Source organism: Phyllostomus discolor, chromosome 2 (genome assembly GCF_004126475.2).
Source record: "Phyllostomus discolor isolate MPI-MPIP mPhyDis1 chromosome 2, mPhyDis1.pri.v3, whole genome shotgun sequence".
Classification (NCBI taxonomy): Eukaryota; Metazoa; Chordata; class Mammalia; order Chiroptera; family Phyllostomidae; genus Phyllostomus; species Phyllostomus discolor.
In genome coordinates, this window is record NC_040904.2 from 214,965,358 (window position 1) to 214,986,255 (window position 20,898).

Consider the following 20,898-nt stretch of genomic DNA (forward strand, 5'->3'; position numbering starts at 1 on the left):
TGCCGTGTCTGCCCGTGGGCGCTGCGAGGTGCCGAACCCCCCTGCCCCAGCTGCCTGGTCTGTGCAGTGGGCAGGGCAGCACTGGCTTAGGGCGCAGATTAGAGAACGCCACAGGGAGAGGTCGGCGAGGACGTGCCTGGCACGCGGCGGCGCCCAGCGGAGGGGTCCCTTTTATTTTGTGTTGTCGGTCGGGGAACTGGCCCAGACAACGCAAGTTGTCAGGCCTAGAGTAAGTGCAGGCCGTGTTCTGGAGAGGACGTTGGGAAATTGCGTTATTTTTTTTCTGGTTTGTGACAAGTTTTGTCTTTTTCCAGGGAAACCGCGCCCAGGACTATCTTCCAGAGAGTCCTGGGTATCTTAAAGAAGTCCTCCCACGCCGTGGAGCTGGCCTGCAGGGACCCGTCCCAGGTGGAGCACCTGGCTTCCAGTCTGCAGCTGATCACAGAGTGCTTCCGGTGCCTCCGCAATGCTTGCATCGAGTGTCCTGGGAACCAGAACGCCATCAGGTGGTGCTCCTCGTCCCTGCCCGTTCGCGTGCCTCTCCGTCCGCGTCTGCGTGCGTGCTGGGCCCGTCCCGCTGGTCCGCCTGTGCGGTGGTGTCTGGGCTTACGTGTTACCGAGTACAGGGTGGTGTGATGTGTGCTAGGACCTGCCTGCTCTGGGCCTCGTAGTCGCAAACGTTTTATTTGTTTCACTGTTTTAACGAGTGACCCCTGCGTTTACTTGGAACAGGGAGCACAGTTCGCAGGCATCTGAGGTGGCCTGTCTCAAGAGGTCCCTGAGAGGGCGCGAGGTTGCCCGCTCCTTTCCCGCCCACTTTGTAACGTGGTTCAGAGCTGAGCAAGGGACCGCTCAGCGCTGTGCGTGTCCGTTTCCATGTTACTCTCCCCTCCCAGGACGGAGCGCCTGCCCTCTTTGAGTTTATGGGATCTGCTTGTCATGAAATGTCTTTACCTGCGATGAGGCCAGAAGCCTCGGAGAGCGCACTCGCCTTTCTTCCCTGAGCTCCGTGCAGACAAGCCTCCAGGCCGCCCTGTCACTGCCGTGACGGGCGCGCCGGCTGCTCCAGAAGCCACTTCAGGGACGCCCCGCGCTGCCTAGACAGTTCTGATACCCGAGGCTGCGATGTGATTAATGGGGTTTTTAAGATGAAAGAAGAGGGGGGGAAAGCCAGGATTGTTTAACTTCAGCTCTAAACCAAACTGCCATCCATTTGCAGATAAATGGATAGAAACAATTATAATCTTGATTGTAATAGTCAACATTTTAAAAACAGCGAGTCTGGTGCTGGAAGAGGGGGCCAGAGGCAGGTGTCTCCTGTCCTTTCCAGGCAGTGGGGCGGGGAGGGCCCGAGCCTCAGTGCAGAATCGGCCGTGGGCTGGCGGGCCAGCTGAGTGCTCTGCGGACTGCCCGGGGACCCGAGAGCCCGCCCCGAGTCCAGGCCGTGTAACCAAGGGCTCGACTGGCAGTGTCCTTTGTGATCCTGAGCACAAACTCAGGAAACAGCATGCTGCTGTTTCTCCATTTTTGCCAGTCAGGGACTGCTGGTCAGGGGGGCCAAGGGGCTCGTCCGCGAGTTCAAGCCCAGTGAGAGCCCACGGGCGTTCTCTGTGGCTCGGGTGGTGGCTCAGCTTGGCAGCGGGCGCTGGCACTGTCCCGAGATGCTCCTGCCCCTGGGCTGTGCGACCCCACCGTCTCTAGACAGGGCCCTGGCCTCTCTGAGTGCCGTTTCCTCCTCCGTGGGACAGGCTGGCGGTGGCGGCCGCCGGGAGTGGGGTGAGTGTCGAGGGAGTTCACTTTCGTGAAACGCCCCGTGGCGCCCGTGAACACGGCTTGGGCATGCTCATCCGTCTGCACCACGAACAGGCACACTCAGGATACTGGTCTCCTGGGAGACAATCTTTATATTCTTTTTTGAGTGCAGAGTGGAAAAGCCCACAGGTTACAAGATTCAGTGCCTTGGCAGCGCTCTCCTGGCGGGGCTGTGCTCTGGGTGGCCACGGTGTCTGGACTGCGTGCAGCTTACGGTCGTCTTGGCGTGAAAGTGAACATAAGTCATGTTAGTTTTCCCCCCCTCACGTTCCACATTTGTATTTATTCACTGTTGACTTTAAAGGGAAATCCAGCCGTTTGGGGCATCAGCTCTCAGGGAAAAACGTTTTCTAGTCAGAAATACAACACAGATTCTGTACGGGCTTCAAGGCCAACCTCAGCTGAAGCCGGTGTTCTGAGCCTGTCAAGTTCAGATCACAACCGATGTTTGTTTTTCTGGGTTTTAAGTTATTAAAGAGTTAGTCGAAAGTGTGATGCTGCTGAGGCTTAGACCTTTTCCCCTCCCCTGTGCGAACATTGTACTGCGTGTGGACTAGGCTTGTGTTCCACCAGGAGTGTGGCGTGGGGTCTGCCACAGCCAAGCGGGCGGTCCGCGTCCCGTGAAGGCCCAGGCGTCGCCCAGAGAACACTGTTGGGAGCAGTGACCTCCGCTCGGAAGTGTGAGCCCTGTCGCAGGGGTCCCCGAGATGTTTCTGTGACAGGCCATGTAATAAGCGGTTCAGGCGTTGAGGTCTCGGTCAGACTGTCTTGGCTCCCCCCGGCCGTGTGCGAGCACCTGCCGACAGCGCAGGACGGGTGGGTGTGGCTGTGTCCCACGGCCCGCGAGGCTAGAAGACAAGCTCTGACTCGGATGCAGCGCTGGGACAGGCGTAGGGGGACAGTTTCAGAGGTCCCCTTTAGAAGCAGGGACAATGGAGGGGAAAAGGCGGCGCTGGTCCTGAGCAGTTTCAAAGTCCCGTCGGGCAAACTTAGGTCTCAGGGCTCAGCAGTGAGCCTCTGCAGCTGGAGGCCCCGCCCCCGGCCCCGCCCCCAGAGTAGGGGAGAGCCGCGGAGTCCTGTGTGCAGCCTAGTTCCCACCGGTAGGAGTCTGGGAGTCCGGCCACCTTCTTTGACTTCATCGTGCCTCTGTGCATTCTGTTCAAGCTGGCGGAGTTTCGACCAGTGTAACAGTCTTGGAATCCCCGTGGGTCTCACGCGGATACCATGGGGGTTCCCGTTAGACGAAAGGGCCCACCAGAGAGCTTTCGTGGTGGGTAATGCCGTCTCTGCTCCTGGTGTGGGCTGAGGGGACTGAGGGGACGCCACCACCGCGAGGCCGGCCAGCCGCGGCGCGGCTCTCTCCCCAGAGCACCCTTTTCCTGGTGGTCGCCAGGGTTCAGCAGCTTTTGCGGTCTGGGTAAGCCGAGAGTTCTGGAAACCACGGAGGTCCGTTCCCTCTTCGTTCCTTTGTGTATCTCTCCCTGTCGCGTTTGAAGCAGCAAGAAGAAATCAGGCCTTAGACCAGTTGCTCAGAAATCTGTCCAGTGACAGTGGCCAGGTTCGTAGTGCGTGCGTTTGGCCTCCACGCACAGCTCAGCTGGGCTTTGACCGCCGTGTGAACAGCACGGCCTCCCCCTGTTTTCAGTAACGCGCTCCTCTTCGTGGCTGAGTCCTCGCCTGCAGGGCCCTCCGTGCCCAGGTTTCCCCAGGGTCTGTTCGGGGCGATGGGGGCCTTCCCATCGCGTGCCTCAGAGTGCTCCCAGCCCCTGCCTGCTGCCCAGTTTCAGAGCCTCTCCTGCCTTTTAGGTGTTCGTTACAGTGGCACCCCGCTTCTGCCACCCAAATCTGTATGTTTCCCGTGGCTGCCATGACAGATTACCACAACTAGCAGCTTGACACAACACGGACTCACCATTTTACAGCTCTGGACTCAGAAGTTCACATGGGTCGATGCGTAGCAGCCCGCCTGGAGGCCTTTCCCAGCCTCCAGCGGCTGCGTGCATTCCTCGGCGCGTGCCCCTCCCTGACTGCGACCCCTGTCGTCCTCCTACAAGGACCCCGAGACGCTGCCGGCCCCGCCTGAGACCCCAGGATGCTCTTCCGTTTTCGGCATCCTTAATACATATATATATATCCTATATACATGCCCCTGACTGTGGAGTGCCCTTTGCCCTGGGAGGTCACATAACTATAGGCTTGGGGAGCCCAATGGCGCCCCCGGGAGGACCTTGTCCTGCCGGACACAGGAACTGGCACCGGCAGGCTCGGCGCTGTGTTTGGACCTTTGACATGCAGGCTTGGGAAGGGGTCTGACTTTGTCTCTCTTTGTCTCTCTTCACAACGTGGTACAGGAACTTGGATACAGTCGGCATAGCCGTGGATTTGATCCTTCTCTTCCGGGAACTGCGAGCGGAACAGGAGGCGCTGCTGACAGGTAACTGCAGTGCGATCCGTGGGTTATTCGTACCTTTGAGGCGGGCTCGAACACCAGCACCCTGGGTATTGCGTCATTCATTAGAGCAGATGCCTGTGACGGTGCAGAGAGACGTTGTTAGTGATGTTAAAGGGACAGCATAAGAGACGTCGCAGCAGGTTGCTTTCCTACCTCTGCTCTGGGCCCAGCTGTGTTCCCCCAAATCCACGGGTGGCGTCCTGACGCCTGGTCCCCCAGGCTGTGCCTGTATTTGGAGACAGAACCTCTAGCAAGGTAATCAGGGTAAGATGGGGTCATGTGTGTGGCCCTAGTCCAGTGTGACTGGTGTCCTTGTAAGAAGAGGACATCAGGACACAGACGCACCCAAGGAGGACCACGTGAGGGCACAGGAAGAAAATGGCCATGTGCACTCGGAGGAGGGAGGCCCCGCCCTGCCCACACCTGCCCCTCCTGTCATGGCACTTTATAGCGCAGCCCAGCCAGTAGCACAGGGCAGGTCCCGAGGGAGGTATTGGTGTGGTGGGACAGGGACTGCAGGGGACAAAGATCCCTGCCCTCAGGGTGCTGACGTTCCGTTGAGGGCAGCCAGACACTAGCGATGCCCAAGAAGGATGTCTGGGGAGCCACCGATGGAGCGGGAGGACAGCTCTGGCTGTTGGTGGCCGTCCTCGGGGGCCGGGGGGGTGGCCCGTGCTGCTCGTTCTGAGGGCCGGGGGGCTCTCCCAGACTTGTTCGGGTGTTCCTGGTTCTTGAACTGTTGGCATCGATGTTTCTCCTTTGAACTTGGGTTATTATCTTAACATCACATTTAAAAAACATAGAATTTTAATACATGATGTCTTCATCCAAAGAGCTGAAATACTTTATGGGTAAATGCAAGCCATTTAATAAGAAAATCTCAGTGTAAATATCTGGCTTATAAGCAGATGTAGTTAAAAATTCTTTTTAGTAAAGAAAGTATAACACACTTCAACAAATACTTCTTTAAGGTGAGACATCTCCAGCTGTATTTGAAGTGATTTGAGTTATAAATGGACTCCTTCAGCACGTGCAGTCCCTAATGCCTGTGCGGATGGGAGGCGAGGCACACTTGCCTTCGCGGGGACGTGCGGGTGCGGGTGCGGGCCTCCCTGCACGGGCTGGGCAGCTGTGGCCCGGAGCGGACCGGGTGAGGTCTGGGTGGAGGGGGCTGCCCGGCTCAGCTTAATTCTCGTTCTGTTCTGTGATGTCTTGGTGTTTTTATTTAAAGCTCATTTGTTAACATTCCTACATCTTTTTATATGACTTAGAATTCTTCCTTTGGGAAATCGTAATCATTTTTGAATTAAGTTATCTAAAAATTTACAAAGTGTTTGCTCTTGGTTTTTTAAAACAACAATAAGTTTTCAAACATTCTCAAGAACTTGATAGGATGTAGGGGTAGTTGTAAAGTGTTTTAAAGATGTTGTAAAGTTATTTTTGTTAACTCCATTTTGTAATAAAATGAAAGCCTCAGTGCGCAACGTGGGGAATTAAAAGTCAGCCGTAGAAGACATACTTCACTGCCCTGCACGGGAAGGCAGCTATTTCGGAAGTCTGTGTGTGGCGGGGTGATTCAGAGAGAGCTCAGAACGCCCTGCGTTCTGTAATTGCTGACAAACGCTGGTGTGGCGGCTGTGTGTCCCCGGCAGCCCGGCGGGGCCGCGGCGGGCCGTGGGTTTCTCCCGTGACAACGGGCCCGAAATAAGACGCCAGAGGAAGTGCCCCGCGAGCGAACGCTGTGATTAAAGAGCCATCAGCCGGACCGGCGCTCCACTCATGCACGCAGACACTCGTGCCCTGCAGTTGTCCCCGGTCTCTGGGCCGCGTCGGCTCTTCCCTCTTCCCGCCCTCTCATCAGAGTACAGCGCGCCGTCCTGTTTGGCATCTGCAAAATGCCTTGCCCGACTCCGTGTCCCCCTGCGTCCATTTTCTCTGCGCTCTGCTCTCTCCCACATTTTGTTGACGCCAGATCCATAGAAGATAAAAGTAACCACCCTAAGCTGCGGCATTTAATGCATTCACAGGGCTGTACACCCACCACCTCTGTCGAATTGCATGGATTTTTGCACCCCCCAAAGGAAACTCGGTGCCCCCGACCGGCTGTGTTCCATTTGTCCGGAGCCCTGGCAGCCACCATTCTGCCTTCTGTCTTTGTGGGGTTACCTGTTCTGGGTATTTCTTGGATAGGGAGTCGTAGAATTGCAGGATCTTTTGTGTCTGGCTTTTTCTTTAGCATAGTGTTTTTTGAGGTTCATTCATGTCGTAGCACATATCAGCACTTTATTTGTAATGCCTGGAAAGTATTCCAGTAAATGCTCGTGCCACGTTTTCTTTGCCCAGTCACTGGGCGATGGACGTCTGGGTGGGTTCCACCATCCAGCTGTCGTGCGGCCTGCATGTTACACGCACGTGCCCGCACTGGTCTGAGCACCTGCCCGCAGTTCCTGTGGGCGCACCCCCAAGGGGGGGATTGCTGGGCTACCTGTACGCATTTTAAAGGAACTGTCACACTTTTCCACAGCAGCTAAACCACTTTACATTTTCACCCACAATGTACAAGGTTCCAGTTTCTCCACATGCTGGCCAAAATTTATTTCCCTCTGTTTAGGTCACAGTCCTCCTGGTGGATATGAAGATGTAGAAAGCTGACGGTCTTTGGAAGTTCCGCAGTGATTAGTGACGCTGAGCGTGCCCTGTGCTTGTTGGCCATTCGTTAGTTCTCTTTGGGGAAATGGCCACTCCAGTCCTCGGCCCAGGTTTTAATTGGGCTCTTTGTCTGCTCAGAGAAGACAAAGGGTTATACTTTTGTCTACTCAAATTATATTGTGGATTCTAGGAATTGTGTGGAGTTTATAGATTCTGGGGGGAGAGTTGCCACGTTGTTGGTGCTGTGCCTCCCAGTCTGTGCGCAGGGAACGTGCTTATTTCGGTCTAACCTGCAGCACTCCGGCCGTGTCGGCCTCGAGCAGGGAGCCGTGCTCGGACGCAGAGGCGGGAGGCCGTCCCGAGGCAGGAAGGAAAACAAGTGGAGTTTCCTCGCCCCTTCTTGAAAAAGGCAGCTACTGATGTTACGGAATTTTATCAGGAATTCAATGAACCTTGGATTCAACAACGGAACTTAAAAACATTTACGGTGTGTTAGTTCGAACCTAACACAAATTTTTTAAAAGGTAATTCTGGCTCCTAATGAGGTGCCCATTGACTCTCCGTTTCTCTGTGAGAACGTTGTTCTCGGTAGAATTTAGCAGGCCATCTGTGCCAGTTTTTTGTTAACCACGTTTGAGGTAAGAACTATAATTACATTGTCAAAATAATATTTAGAGTATTATTTTCAGAGAATAATTACAGTGGTGTGACGAATATATTATGCTCATCAAATTTTATGTAAACACAAGCAGGAGTTATTTTAATTGAGCTATTGGTGTTGTTTTTGGCCTTTACTCTTTTCTAATCTGTAAAAATAATGTTGGGATTTCTGAGGGGCTTTGTAACGTTTGCAGTATTTACCTAAAGATCATTTGATAAGCTGTTTGGTAAAAGCAGACTGTCATTTGTACTTGTCCGGCGTTTTCTTCTCTCGTTTCCGGGACGTCTCGGACCCTTTTCCTCCGCGGGACCGCGCTCCGGCGCCTGCTGCCCGCGTGCAGGCCGGTGCCCCTGGTTGCCCTCTTTGGTGTGTTAGGTTTTACACGGGTTGGTGTTCGTACTCTAAGTACTCCGTAGAAATATCAGTGTCATCTAAGACTACAACATCTTATGATTAAAAATGAAGAGTTTTTTATTATAAACATTTTATAATTTTATTATAGAGTGACATTTAAAAGTTCAGAAAAGTAGAAAGAAAAACAATCCTCATTACCTGTGCAGGCCACATTAAACACACTCGACTTGTTTTTTAGTCATTTTTCAGTATTTGTATATACGGGTATGTGTGTACGTGTACAGTTCTGAATCCTGCGTCTTTGTTTTCGATTATACTGTTAATTTAGTTTTGAGGTTCTGGGCTCATCACTTTCCTTGTACACTTTTTAAAATTTCAGAGTTTTGATTTTTGGCCCCAGTTCTGCCCCTCGCTTCACACTGCCAGGTGTTGGGTTAGCGGCAGGAGTAGGTGAGCGGTGCGGAGCGCGGGCACCTCGTGCTTTCCGTCCTTGCAGCTGCTCTGCCCGGAGGCTCGGGAGCCCGCAGCCTGCCCGGTGCCCAGCCAGGCTTCTGGCCACCGGGGGTGAGGGGCAGGCCCAGACCCTGCCAAAGTCCCAGGTCAGAGGTCGGAGGTCTGGGGCCGGATCAGCAGGCCGGCTTCTCTCCTCTAGCAAAGCGGAAATCTGGGAAGTTTAAGGTCTTTGAAAGTTCACTTGCTCTGAAAACTGTCTCCTGGGAATTCCTTTAATGGAGCGAAGTCTTTCATTTCGTGTCAGACCCTCCGGTGGCTTTTGACCTCCGGTGACCAGCCGTAAGCCCTGTCCCCGGGACGGGCCTCTTTGCCCGCTGTCCTCACACCACTTACAAGGAGCATGTCCTGAGTGAGCGGCTGTTTGAACGTCGGTTTCCTCTCCTGTATGGGGGGGACTACTGACACCTCCTTCACGAGGGGGTCGTGGGGTGCAGGGGGACGTTGTCTGCAGGGAGGGACCATGACTGAGCTGTGCCCTGAGCGCCCCGAGACGTTGTCAGGCTCCGCAGGGGCTGATCGCTGGAGAACCGCCAACCACGGGGGCCTGGGGGGGGAGGGAATGCTGCTCCCCCGAGTTCCTCCCGCGCCCCTGCTGCCAAGGCTGGCTCTCCAAGGGCCCAGCTCCGTCCGCAGGGCGGGCACTGAAGGGTTTATTTGGAGCCGAGGGGCCCTTATTGGTAGTGGTGCCCTCTCAAAAGCGCCCTGCGTGACACCTGAGTAACGGGGCTCCTGCAGTCCATCCGGGGTGGAGAGGGCTTCACGGAACCCCAAGCCCCGGCCACGCTGCAGCACACAGGCGTGCGGAGTAGCTCTGGTGGGTGCGGAGCGGCGTCTCCATCTCTCCCCTGGGGCCGGGCGCTGCTCGTCTGTGTGTGTGTGTGTGTGTGTGTGCGCGCGCGCCCTCCTCGCCTTCGTCTCGTCTGCCTTGTTTTATGAGATGGTTTTCAGGGTCTCGGTGTTTTTGGTCTACTTTTTTATTGGATTGCTTGTCTTTTTAAATGATTTCTGAGAGCTCTTTTAATATATTCTGTGTATAAATCCTGTTTCGGTTATGTGTTCTGTATCTTTTCCTGTTCTGTGGATAGTTTTCTTTGTTGTTTTTAACTCTCTTTGTGGTACCTTTTGAGAAAAAAATGTTTTTAATTTTAATGTAGTCTATTAATATAATATAGTTTACTAGTATTTTTCTTTATGGGTATTATTTTATGAGTCGTCTCAAAATAGTTCTTATTCTACAGTGGTTTTTTTGTTTTTTTTTTTACTGTTTTACATTTAGGTTAGTACATGGACTTGAATCTTCTGTGTGTGGGAGCAAAGAGTTCAGTTTTCATTTTTTCCTACTCATACCCGGTTGTCCCCGCCTTGTTTTTGAAAAGACTCTTTTACTTCCTATCTGCGGTTTCATTTTAATTTGTCGCTAGTCACATATCAGCTTAGGTTTGAGTCCGTCCCTTGCTCTGTTTTGTTCTGTTGCTTTGTTTACCTGCCCCAGCACCGCGCTGTCTTGCCACGGCTGCTTACTGTCTTGTGAGAGCGAGCCCGCTCACCGCATTGCTTCGAACCTCATCTCAGCCCTTTGTGCCTCCATTGTGCACACACACACACACGCAAACTAGCCACATTCTCTGGTGTGTGAAATCCCACATACACACGCCCCCTGTTGTGATTCAGATGGGATTGGCGCTTAATCTAGTCCTCTGATCCGTGAAAGTGGTATAACTCTCCACTTACTTCGTTCTACTTTATTATTCATCTTATTTTTAGAAGATTTTTTAGTGGCATGCATTTTTATTTGTATTTTTGGTGCTTTTATAAATGGTTTCTTTTCTTGATTTTTGCTCACTTTCTGTATATAGAAATATTATGCATTTTTGAATATTGACTTTGCACCCAGCAACATTTATAGCTCTTAGTAATTCAAACAGATTAATAGGTTTAAAATACATTTTCTATGTAGACTAGAAAGGACGTTTCATCTGTTGGGGACAAAATGACAGTTTAGCCGCTCCTTTTCCACTTCTTGAGCCTTTCGTTGCGCTGTCGTGCTGACTGAGGTGTTCAGTGCCAGAGCGTCCGGGAGTGCTCGTTCCAGGCCCCCTTGCCCGCTCCCTTCCGGGGGCGTGCCCTGGTTCTCCGCAGCTGGCCGTCGGTCACTGCGTACACTGTGGGGTTTTTGTTGTTGATACCTCTTTTTAGGTTAAAGAAGTCTCCTTCTGTTCTCCGATGGCGAGGGGCTTTTGCCTTGTTTTAAATTATGAATGAGGGTTTGATTTCATCGAATGTGTCTTCTGCAGTATTTGAGATGCTCGTGTGGTTTCGTCCTTCACAGGTCAGACGTTGTGATTTCTAGTGTTCAAGTGGCTTTCAGCAGAGACACGAGTTCAGCGCTGTCACAGGACACGTGAGATGCCGTTCAAAGCAGTGGACTCGCTTTGTCAGCGTATCGTTTAGGGCCATGCCTGTTCTCCTTCCTGACGCTGCCATGTCCCGACCCGGGCCTCACAGCCGTGCTGGCCTCACGAAGCCGGTCGGGGACTCTCCTCCCTCTTCTAGCGTTCCCTGGGGGAGCTGGGTGAACTGGAATTATTTTTCCTTGAACGTGAGCTGGCCACATTCTGGGTCTGGGTCGTCTTTTTGAGGAGATAATTTTGGGGACTGCTAATTCAATTTCCTTAATGGTTAGAGGACTCTTCAGGCTTTTCCTGAATATTTTACAGAATTCTTTATAGAGTCAGTTTGTGTTAGTTATATTCTAGGGTTTTGGTTATTTTATTTAAATTTTCAAACAGTTTGGCATTACGTTATTTGTAATATCTCACAATTTTCTTTTCTTTGATGTCTTCGAGATCTGTGGCCATATGCTCTTTCATTTCTGAAAGTTTTTCTCTGTTACTGGTGCCTTTTCTCTCTTTTGAGTGATCTTCTCGAAGGCTACTTCCATTGTGATTTCTTTTTTGTCCCCAGGGATCATTTAGAACTGTATCTCTTAGTTTCAGACCATGGGGTGTTCTCATTACCTGGGGGATCTGTTTCTATGGTATAATTCCAAGGTGGTCAGTGAACTTCCGTATCCGGTTGACATTTGGGGAGAGCTGTCTGTTCCTGTGTCACATGGTGAGACGTTGTCGGCGTGCCCGGTGTCCTCGCGGGGGCTGCGTGTGCTGCGGCCGTTTAAATCCCCTTTTGGTTAATGACATTCCCTACAGCTTCCAGGTGCAGCTTCTGCGGGTCACGAGGCGCCACTCCTCCCACACTGGGTCGCTGCCGTCGCGATCCAGAATTGTGCTTCTCCGTAACTGTGTGACCCTGGTCGGGCCCCAGGTGGCCTCTGTGGGTCTTGGTCTCCCCTGCTCTGTGATGCAGATTCACACGGTGAGCACTCGGGGTCTCCGTGCAGAGCCTCTGGCCACGGGACCGAACACACGTGTTAATTTAAAATCTGAAAATCTGACTTTTTAGGCCAGTGTGTACCAAGTCCATGGTGTGTGCTGGTTACAGGTAGCGGCCTGGTGGGCGTTTCACGTGCTCCCTGTGGCGCACTCAGCACTCGCAGCGAGTCCACGTTTCAGCCCTCCAGCAGCTCTGCGGGTGGGTGGTGCCGTCCCGCTGTGTGCTGAGCAGACTGGGTCCTGTGAAGGCTAGGTGGCTTTGCAGGTTCACGTTAAGTTGGGAGTTGAATTTATGGCTCCTTTTTCTTTTTGGCCCCTCAACAGTTTTATTTTGCTGTTACTCTTTTTTTTTTAAATAATACCTTATTTTTCAGAGCTGTTCTAGGTTCTCGGCAGAATTGAGAAGGTATGGAGGTTTCTCATGTGTCTCCTGCCCCCACACCCGCACAGCCTTTCCTGCTGTCAACACCTGGCCCCAGAGCAGTTTGTTTGTGACAGGCGATGAGCCTACGCTGGCACGTCCTTGTCGCCTGGGGGCCATAGTCTGCATGCAGGGTCACTCTTGGTGCATTCTGAGGGTTTGACAGGTGTCCACCACTGTAGTGCAGTGAGGAGCGGTTTCTCCGCCCTCTGCCCGCCTGCTCATCCCTCCCTCCCCTGACTCCTGGCAGCCCCGGATCTTTTTGGCCATCTGCACGGCTCGGCCTTTTCCAGAAAGTCGCAGGGTGGGAACCACACAGCGTGTAGCCTCTTCGGACTGGCATCTTTCTCCTAGTCATATGCATTGACGTTTCCTCTGTGTCTTTGCACGGCCCGGCAATAATGTCCTTTTGGCCCCGAATACTGCCCCACTGTCTGGGAGGACCGCAGTGTATCCATCAGCTGCCGAAGGGCCTCCGGTTGCTTCCCCGTTTCGGCGGTTATGAACAAACCTGCCGTGAGCCTCTCGTGCGGGTTTTTGTGTGGACGTGTTTTCGGTTCCCTCAGGTGCACTCTAGGAGGGCAGTTGCCGGGTTGTGTGCAAAGAGCGTGTGTCGTTCTGTGAGAAACCGCCAGACTGCCTTCCGCAGCGGCTGCCCGTGTCCCATCCCCGGCGATGAGTGGACAGAGCCCCCGGCTCCCCATCCTCACCAGCATTTGGTGTCGCCAGCATTCTAGCTTTTGCCCATATGTTGCAGTTTTATTTGGTGAAATATATACTAAACATGTCAACAAGGTTGTTAATAAATAATGCTCAGATCTTTTAAATAGGCTGGTATTTTTGCTTATTCTGTCAGTTACTGAGAAAGGTATATTATAAATGCCCATTTTAATGTGGGTTTTTCTCTCTGTTCCATACTTTTGTCAGTGTTATTTTTTAAATTTGTATACTTGAGGCCACATTAAGGTCATTCCAATTTAAAATTGTTACAGCTTTCTGGTGAATTAAGTCATTCTGAAATGACTTTTTACAGAAATCACCAATGATGCTTTTTTGCCTTAAGCGTCAGCCTTAAGGATTATTATGTCTGATTTTAAATGGTCTGTGATGCTCTTTGCAGGCTGACACTTGCCCACTGTGTCGTTTTCACCACGCTCTGACTTTAAAAGCCCTGGTCTAAGAGCACCTTTTTACAGACTGGAGCACGTATTCCAGTATTTAATGTACCAGTAGTCACTGGTATATTTATTTGTGTAGACACTTAACAGTCTTTTTAAGAAGTTAGTGAACTTTGTCGAGTGCTTTGTTTCGGTGAGGCATTTTACTATTAATGTCATACGCAAAGTTTCATTGTGGTGAGAGAACTACGTAGTTACAAGAAGCTGACGGAAACTTTCTGTTTAATAACATTGGGGATATTTCTTGTTAAGATGTGTTTATTCTTTGTGTTAAAATTATTTTAATCGTGTATCTTGTTTGCTTTGCCGAACCCTCAGCCTTTCGCTGTGGCCTGCAGTTTTTGGGCAACATCGCCTCGCGGAACGAGGACTCCCAGGCCGCCGTCTGGGTGCACGCCTTCCCGGAACTCTTCCTGTGAGTGCACCGCGGGGACTGTCTCTGACTTCTGAGAGACACTGGTTAATACCATTCCATTCAGGGGAGTTCAAAAACAGCAAAAACGAACCTTTGCTAACAGAAATGAGGATCGTGGTTTTCCTGGGGGGGCAGGGGCGGTGCCGGCTGAGAGGGAGGGGCGCGCAGGTCCCCTGGGGCTCCGGGAGGGCTCTGCAGCTAATCCGGTTACAGAGGTGTGCACGCATCTGCACACTTACTGATTTGTGATTTGTGCCCTTGGTTGTATGTCAGTTTCACTCTAAGAAAATAAAGGTTTGGGTTAAAATGAGAAACGCTGTTCTAATGGACACGGTGATTTACAAGAGAAAGCCGTAACGTTGACGTGTGGGCAATGAGCTGATCCGGGTGCCCGGTGCAGAGCCGCGTGCTTCGGTTGATCCGGAGAGCTGTTGGTGTGCGCCCGCGCGCCGGGCCCTGTCTCCTCCCCAGTTGTGTGCGGGGAGGGAAAAGGCCGGCCGCGGGGGCGGAGGTGGGGTGGGGAGGGGAAAATCCCTGTGGGGGAGCGGAGGCCTGGCTTCTAGCCCGGCTGTGTCGCCACCGAACGGGGTGACTTTGGTGGTGGCACAGAACACTCGGCAGCACAGCAGCTGCTGCTCGGACGCCCTGAGCCGGCCGTGTCTGCGTGTCCCCCCCTTCCGTGCTCAGCCCTGCCCGGCGAGTGGTGGCGAGCGAGGGGGCAGGGGCGGGAGCCGACGTGGGTGCTGGCCACTGGCAGAGCTGGGTGTAAACCCCGCGTGGCTCTTGGGGCCAGAGCCTGCACTCCTCACACACCTGCTGCCTGCGCTCTTTGCTGCCGTCCCTGGTTGCACAGGTGTGCCTCGGCCACCTGTGAAGTACGGCTCCCGTGTCACTGTCGGCTCACTGAGCACAGCTGCCCCTCAAGTTGCTGCAGGTAACCAGAGTGGGAGGCACCTCCGTGTCTGTTGTCTTTGTGACTACTAATGGTTGAGCTTAGGGGGAAGGAGAGAATTGTGGGATTCAAGCTACAGAAATAAAAATTACTTATTTTTGGAATCCATTCCTTTAAAACATTTCGGGTGCCTCGTACCTGCCAGGTTCTAAGCGAGATGAGTGGCATTGGGGCAACTTGGAGACACTTCGGTATTCCCAACGAGCGCGTGCTGTGGTGGGGAGGTGAGGGACAGGTGCCCACATTGTAGCCCAAGAACTGACCCAGCCACATACACCCGGTGTCACGGCAATGCAGGCGAGGGGCCCCCAGCAGGCGTAGGTGCTCGGGGAAGTCGTGACAGGTTGCCTGGCGCTTCCCACCCGTCCCCTCGGCCTCAGAGGCCCTGAGAGGCAGGCGAGGAGGTCTCGTTGCTGTGTTCCGTTTTTATGCCAGAAAGCCCACGGTGCGAAGTCAGGCGACACCACTCCCGACGGGCCTCGGAGACGGGTAGAACCAGATTTGAATTCTGGCTCCGGCTGGCGCTGGCTTTGTGTCTCTGGGCAGCTGCAGTCGGCACGTCCTTTATCTGAAGTGTAAGGCTAATACCTTCTCCAGAAGAATGAAAAATGGAATGCTGCCATTGTTTGTTACCCGTGACAGAACGGGCAGCCGCTAAGGCGAGCACTTTCCGAGCTCACGAGGTGGTAGGTCGGTGGGCCAGGGCCGACCCCCGCTGAGGCTCCTGGCTCCAGAGTTTACTTCCTGCCCGGGCGCCGCCTTCCCTTAAGCACCCTGTCCTTCGCGACTGCTGGTGGGTGCCTTGTGCTGTGACTCCTCTGATACTTGCTGTTTTACAGTAAATAATGTACTTATTTCAAAGTGCTGGAATTCTTCATTGAATCCTTAAAAATTCAGCGCCCACTATATTTGTTAATAGGATCATTGCTATGTATATGCTGTAGTCATATTTTGTTGTGTTGTTAAACTGGGCTAACACTTATTTCTTTATTTGGAAGGTCTTGCTTAAATCATCCAGACAAAAAAATCGTTTCCTACTCGTCAATGATCTTGTTCACATCCCTCAATTCTGGAAGAATGAAAGAACTGGAAGAAAACCTCAACATTGCGATCGACGTCGTGAACGCTCACCAAAAGCAGCCTGAGTCGGAGTGGCCGTGAGTATCTCGTTAGGAGTCTGATCGCTGAAGAACCTTCCGGCAGGTCGCTTTCCTCAGAGAAGTTTTGAGTAGGAACTTGGATTATAGGGTCTGGCAGTACGTTAGAACAGCGCGTGCTGACAGAGCAGGGAGGGCTCCCCGGCCGACCCTGGGGCTCTGTGGGGGGGCTGGCCGCGGGGTCCCTGGAGGACAGGGGAGAGGGGAGGCGGGGGAGGTGTGGAACGGCGCAGCGTGCGGACACGCGGCTCCAGTACCGCGGCTGCAGTGGGTGGTCCGTCGGAGAGTGGAGGGCGCTGCGTGTGGTGTGTTGTGGGCGCCGTGTGGAGGAGCAGTCAGTCCCCTGTCTCGGTGGAGGTCGGTGAGCACGCTGTGTGTCATCTCATCCCGTGTGAACGCATCAGGGCTTGTTTGCGGCCTGACAGCTGCTCCGTCAGGAGGACGGCCCGTGCTCTTGAGGACGCCGTGTGCTCTGGTTCCGGTGGGGTCTTCTGTAGCCGCCTGGCAGGTCTGGTCGGCTTAGCCCGTCGTTCGAGGCTTCCTTCTCCTCGACGGCCTCCTGCCCCACCGTCCGTCACTGGTGGACGTGGGTGGTGTCCTCTCTCCCCTCGGTCCTGCCAGCTTTGGCGTCCCCGTGTCAGCCCTCGCTGTTAGACACGGGTTTGTAACCGCCGCGTCTCCTGAGGAGTCGACACTTTCCTCCCTGTGGAACTCATCAAAAGTGATTGTTCTTGTTTACGAGGGCCCTTCTCCTGCTTCCTTTACAACCTATTTCTGTGTCCGGCTTTCACGTAGTGGCGCGTGTTCAGGGTTGAGACTGTCTCTGGGGGGAGCCTCGAGCTGCCAGGGGCCCCACCGGCGTTTCACCAGCAAGGCCTGAACTTGCCTCGCTTTCGTCTCTTTGCTGTGAATTTTCTTATTCTGTTGAGATTATACCTGATTTTAAAATACTTTTCATTTCTGGACATTTATTATACTTGAATTGCCATTTGCACACAAATAGTAGTGGGTGCAAAGATAATTTTGCAATTGTGTTTGACTTAGAAACCCTCCCTCAGAATCCAGTGTTTTTAATAACCCGACGGCTGAATCATTGAAGTCGGGTGACTGCGAGGTTTTCTGCAGCGGGATTCTGTTTTCGTTTGTTACGTGTCTTAGGTCTGTGTTTTAGCCACCTGGAGTAAAGGGCAAAAGTTGTAAATAGAAGATCTCCTTCAGGTTAGCTCAAGTTCAGGTTATTGAAGGTCACCAGACGGGGTCAGGCGGGAGCGAAGGGTGGAGCGTAGTGGTCCAGTGTGTCCCTGCGGTCCCTTCGCTGAAGGCTTTGACTGCAGTGAGAGAAACTCTGCGTCTGGTAAACAAAAATGGGACCGCAGACTGTCCCGTGGTGTCCAACTAAATTGTTACTCTTCGCTGTTAAATAGGAGCCCACCCCTGAACGCTGAGAGAAAAACCCCACTGTGTGCCCTCCCACCGCCCGATGCATGGTGAGAGCTGACGGCGCGCACAGCGGTGCAGGGCGGAGTGCAGGGCTCCGTGTCTTTTCTCGGAGAGGGGCAGATGCGAGGCTTCCGGGCCTCTGGGTCTCTTTGTGTGGGTCCACACAGGAAAGCGTGGGCAGGAAGGCTTTGGCACCACTCAGGTTGGGTTATTGGGATAATGTCCTTCTAAAAATGCTTGTTTCTCTCGCTCATGGGTGTGAAGGATGTGTTTATGTTCTTAGATAACCTGGCTGGACCTGAGGGCTGGATTTTGGCATTTGAGTCCTTCGGAACCGGATAGCCCCACGCGTGTGCCCTGGTAGCTTAGTGAAGTACGGGTGGGTCTGTGTGGCATTACTGGGGTGGGGGGGCACAGAGGGACCACCGCCTCGTGCCGCCCCTGTGATGGGGGTGCGGTGTGGGAGCGTCTCACGGTCCCTGGCTGCCATCCTGGGACTGTGTTTTGCTGTCCTGTGCAGCTGAGAGCCCTGAGCCGCCAGTCAAGGTTACCCAGCCTGACCAAGGTCGCAGCACCAGTGCAGAGAAGAGGCAGGGCTGGCAGGCCGCACTTGCGGCTTCCGCGTGTCTACTCTGGTACGTGTTCTGAGAACAATCAGGTAGGGGAGGAGGCCCGAATTCAGAGGTGAGGTATGAGTTCTTTTAGTTTTGGCCTCTTTCAGCGTAAACTTTTATCACAGTTTCCCTACAAAAACAATTTATGACTCTGAGTAGAGTGTTGCTTTTGGGTCATATTTAAGTTATCTCGTTGATTTATTTTGCGTGACAAAGTTTCACTCCCAGATCGCTATCTCCCTGTTGCTCTAGGGGTGTTTCGTGCCCCGTGCATGTAAATTTCACTGTTTCCGTACCCGTGCAGATATTGGGGAGATGCACGCAAGGGTCCTTCCAGCTGCCGTTGGAGTCTGCGGCCCCTCTTCTGTCCTCCCTGCAATCCCATTTCACGGCGCTCGGTGCCGGTCTGCGGGACTGGCTCCCCGACGGGGGACTGAGTGTTGTTCGCCCTCGGACCTGCCCCGGGACAGCAGCTGGCACATGACGGCCATGGCGTTGTTCATCATTCTCCTGAGTCTCAAGTGCCAGAGGCCCGGCTCAGAATGCACGTGCACGAAAGGTCATTTACAGGCTTTCGGGACTGAGAAGTCCTCAAGTTGATCGGGTTCTTAGGCACACGGGGCCCCAGGGCCGAAGGATGCACCAGCACCGGCTCGGCTGTGTCTTGTTCTGTGTTGGTCGCACCCCCGGACACCCTTGCTGCTCCATGGCTAGCGCCGGCTCCTTGCGTGTGCCCCGAGGTGCCGTGGCCCTCGGCCAGTCTTCAGATGCCTTCCCTGTCATTGCTCACCCGGGGCGTCCTGACCTAGTTCCACAGCTCAGAATTCCTTTCTAAGTTGAGGACTTCCAAGTGTGTGCACCTGGCCTCGACCTCTCACTAGAGCTCCAGGCTTACGTGTGTGCCTTCCTGTTGCACACTTGTGGCGTCTCACACTTGGGAAAGCTTTGGGTCCCCTGCACCCTCAAAGCCTGCTGCCGCCCTGCCAGTCCTCGCTGGTTCCATGACTGGTGTCTCCAGTCCCCCTACGCTGCGTTCCGGACCCTGCTCATGCCCTGACCCTGAGGGTCAGCTCTGATTCTCTGCTCTCTCCGCTCGTGCTCACCAGCGCTGTCTGCACACCATGTTCCAAGGTCAGCTGCCACGGCCACTCGAGGCCCTGTCATCGCTCCTGTAGTCAGCCTGCTGCCCGAACTTTCTCACTGCCCTCCTGCCTCTCGGACCCTCTGCAGCACCGCACAGCACCCAGGGCGACCTTTCAGAAAGTGGCTGTAGAGCTTGCCACACTCTGGCATAGAGACACCAGGGAGCAAATTCAAAGCACCGTACTTTGCCGTGTATACTGTGTACTTTTTTGCCCTAAATTTTGAGAGAACAATAAGGATGCTCATTGTGCATGAGTATAATGATTACATGCCATGGGCAGATCTGTGTATAACGTGCACAAAAATGTGAGCGTGCATATTATGTGGCAAAATATGGTGCTGGGCGGGTCCTGGCTCCTGACTGACCTCCTGCCCTATTCTGACCGCCCTTTGCCTTGCTCCTGACTTCCAGCTGGTCCCACCTCCTTTCTTTGAAGACCCGGGCTCCGTTCTTTCCAGAACCTGACCCCTGCTCTTCCCTCTGCTTGGCATGGCCTCCTGCAGGTCTCCACACGGCCGTCTGCCCTGGTCTCCACTCCCGTGTGTCCTTACAGAGCACTTCCTGTCACCAGACGAGAACCGGTGTCCCTCCGAGCTGTACCAGGGGTGCTCTTCTTTGTGACCTAACGGCACTCAGTGTGACTGGAGTTACATATTCTAGTTGTTTTCTCATTTGTGTGTTGCTGCCATGTAGGACTGGCCCCACAGTGCTTGTACTTGGTCGCGAGAACGTGTTGGCAAACTGGGGTCCGTGGCCAGACCCAGCCCACAGCCTGTTTTTGTAAATACGCTTTTACTGGCACACACCGTGCTCATGAGCTTCTACGTTACCTGTGGCTACTGTCACGCAGCCCCGCAGGCTCAGGGGCAGGGCCTTTGGCCCACGTGGCCTAAAGTAGTTACCCTGGGGCCCTGCATGGAAAAGTGCCTGCTGTGTCGTCTTCCTTGGCCGAGTTGGGTGACTGGTGGCATTGTTGGCTTTCGGGTTCGTCAGGCTTGTGTGGTTCCCGGGGCTCCTGGAGAGAGACTCCCAGAGGGTCCGTCTCAGTCTCCCCCCGAGCCCTGCGCAGGCCCACCTCAGAGACACTGCTGCTTGGCTGCAGCCCCCTCAGGACAGCGAGCCTCGTGCAGCGCTCGGTTCCTGTGTGCGCCAAGGTCGCCTGCGCTGCGGTCTGCCCAGTGTGCTTCTCGCGATGTCTGCGCACAGTGCCTGCTGGCGGTTGCATGCAGAGCACAACTTGGGGTTTCTGTTGCGTGTACATCTTTCTGTGACATGTTGGAATGCTTTGGGATGTAAGGAACTGTTTTTTTCTTTGTGAACTTTGGCTGGCAAATGTTTCGAGAAGTTTGGGCGTTCGGAACAAAGAGGTCTTCTCCAGGAGAAGCGTTAACTCGCTAGATCTTCGCACAGTGTGCGAGCGGCCCTTCCTCGTGGCTCACATCCTCGTCCCAGGCCCCGCCCCTGTTCCAGGGCCCTGGGGGCCACGTGCTGGCCTCTGTGGTGGAGCTTTGGGGGCCCTGGGGCTGATAGCCCCCACTGACAGGTTGGGGCTCATTCTTGAAAGGAAAATCTTCTGTTATTCAAAGAAGGAAAAGGGGATCTTGGGCAGGAAAAAATTGGCAGCCATCTATAGGAACTCAGTAAATGACGAATGAATGAAGGAATCATTTTCATTGTCTGTACTGCTTTCGAAGTTAAATATTGTTTCATTTCTCTTCCTTGGTTGGAGTTGCGTTCTGATGTTATT

The 20,898-nt window shown here is 53.5% G+C and overlaps 1 protein-coding gene across 1 annotated transcript in view; it reads left to right on the forward strand.

Annotated features, from left to right (window-relative positions):
* LOC114513663 (ataxin-10) overlaps window positions 1–20,898 on the forward strand; it is a 120,756-nt gene that overhangs the window by 16,967 nt on the left and 82,891 nt on the right. Inside the window, exons 2-5 of the mRNA XM_028533027.2 lie at window positions 315–506; window positions 4,164–4,246; window positions 13,748–13,844; window positions 15,795–15,953. Of these exons, the coding sequence (XP_028388828.1) occupies window positions 315–506; window positions 4,164–4,246; window positions 13,748–13,844; window positions 15,795–15,953 (531 nt within the window). The remainder of the gene's footprint in view (window positions 1–314; window positions 507–4,163; window positions 4,247–13,747; window positions 13,845–15,794; window positions 15,954–20,898) is intronic.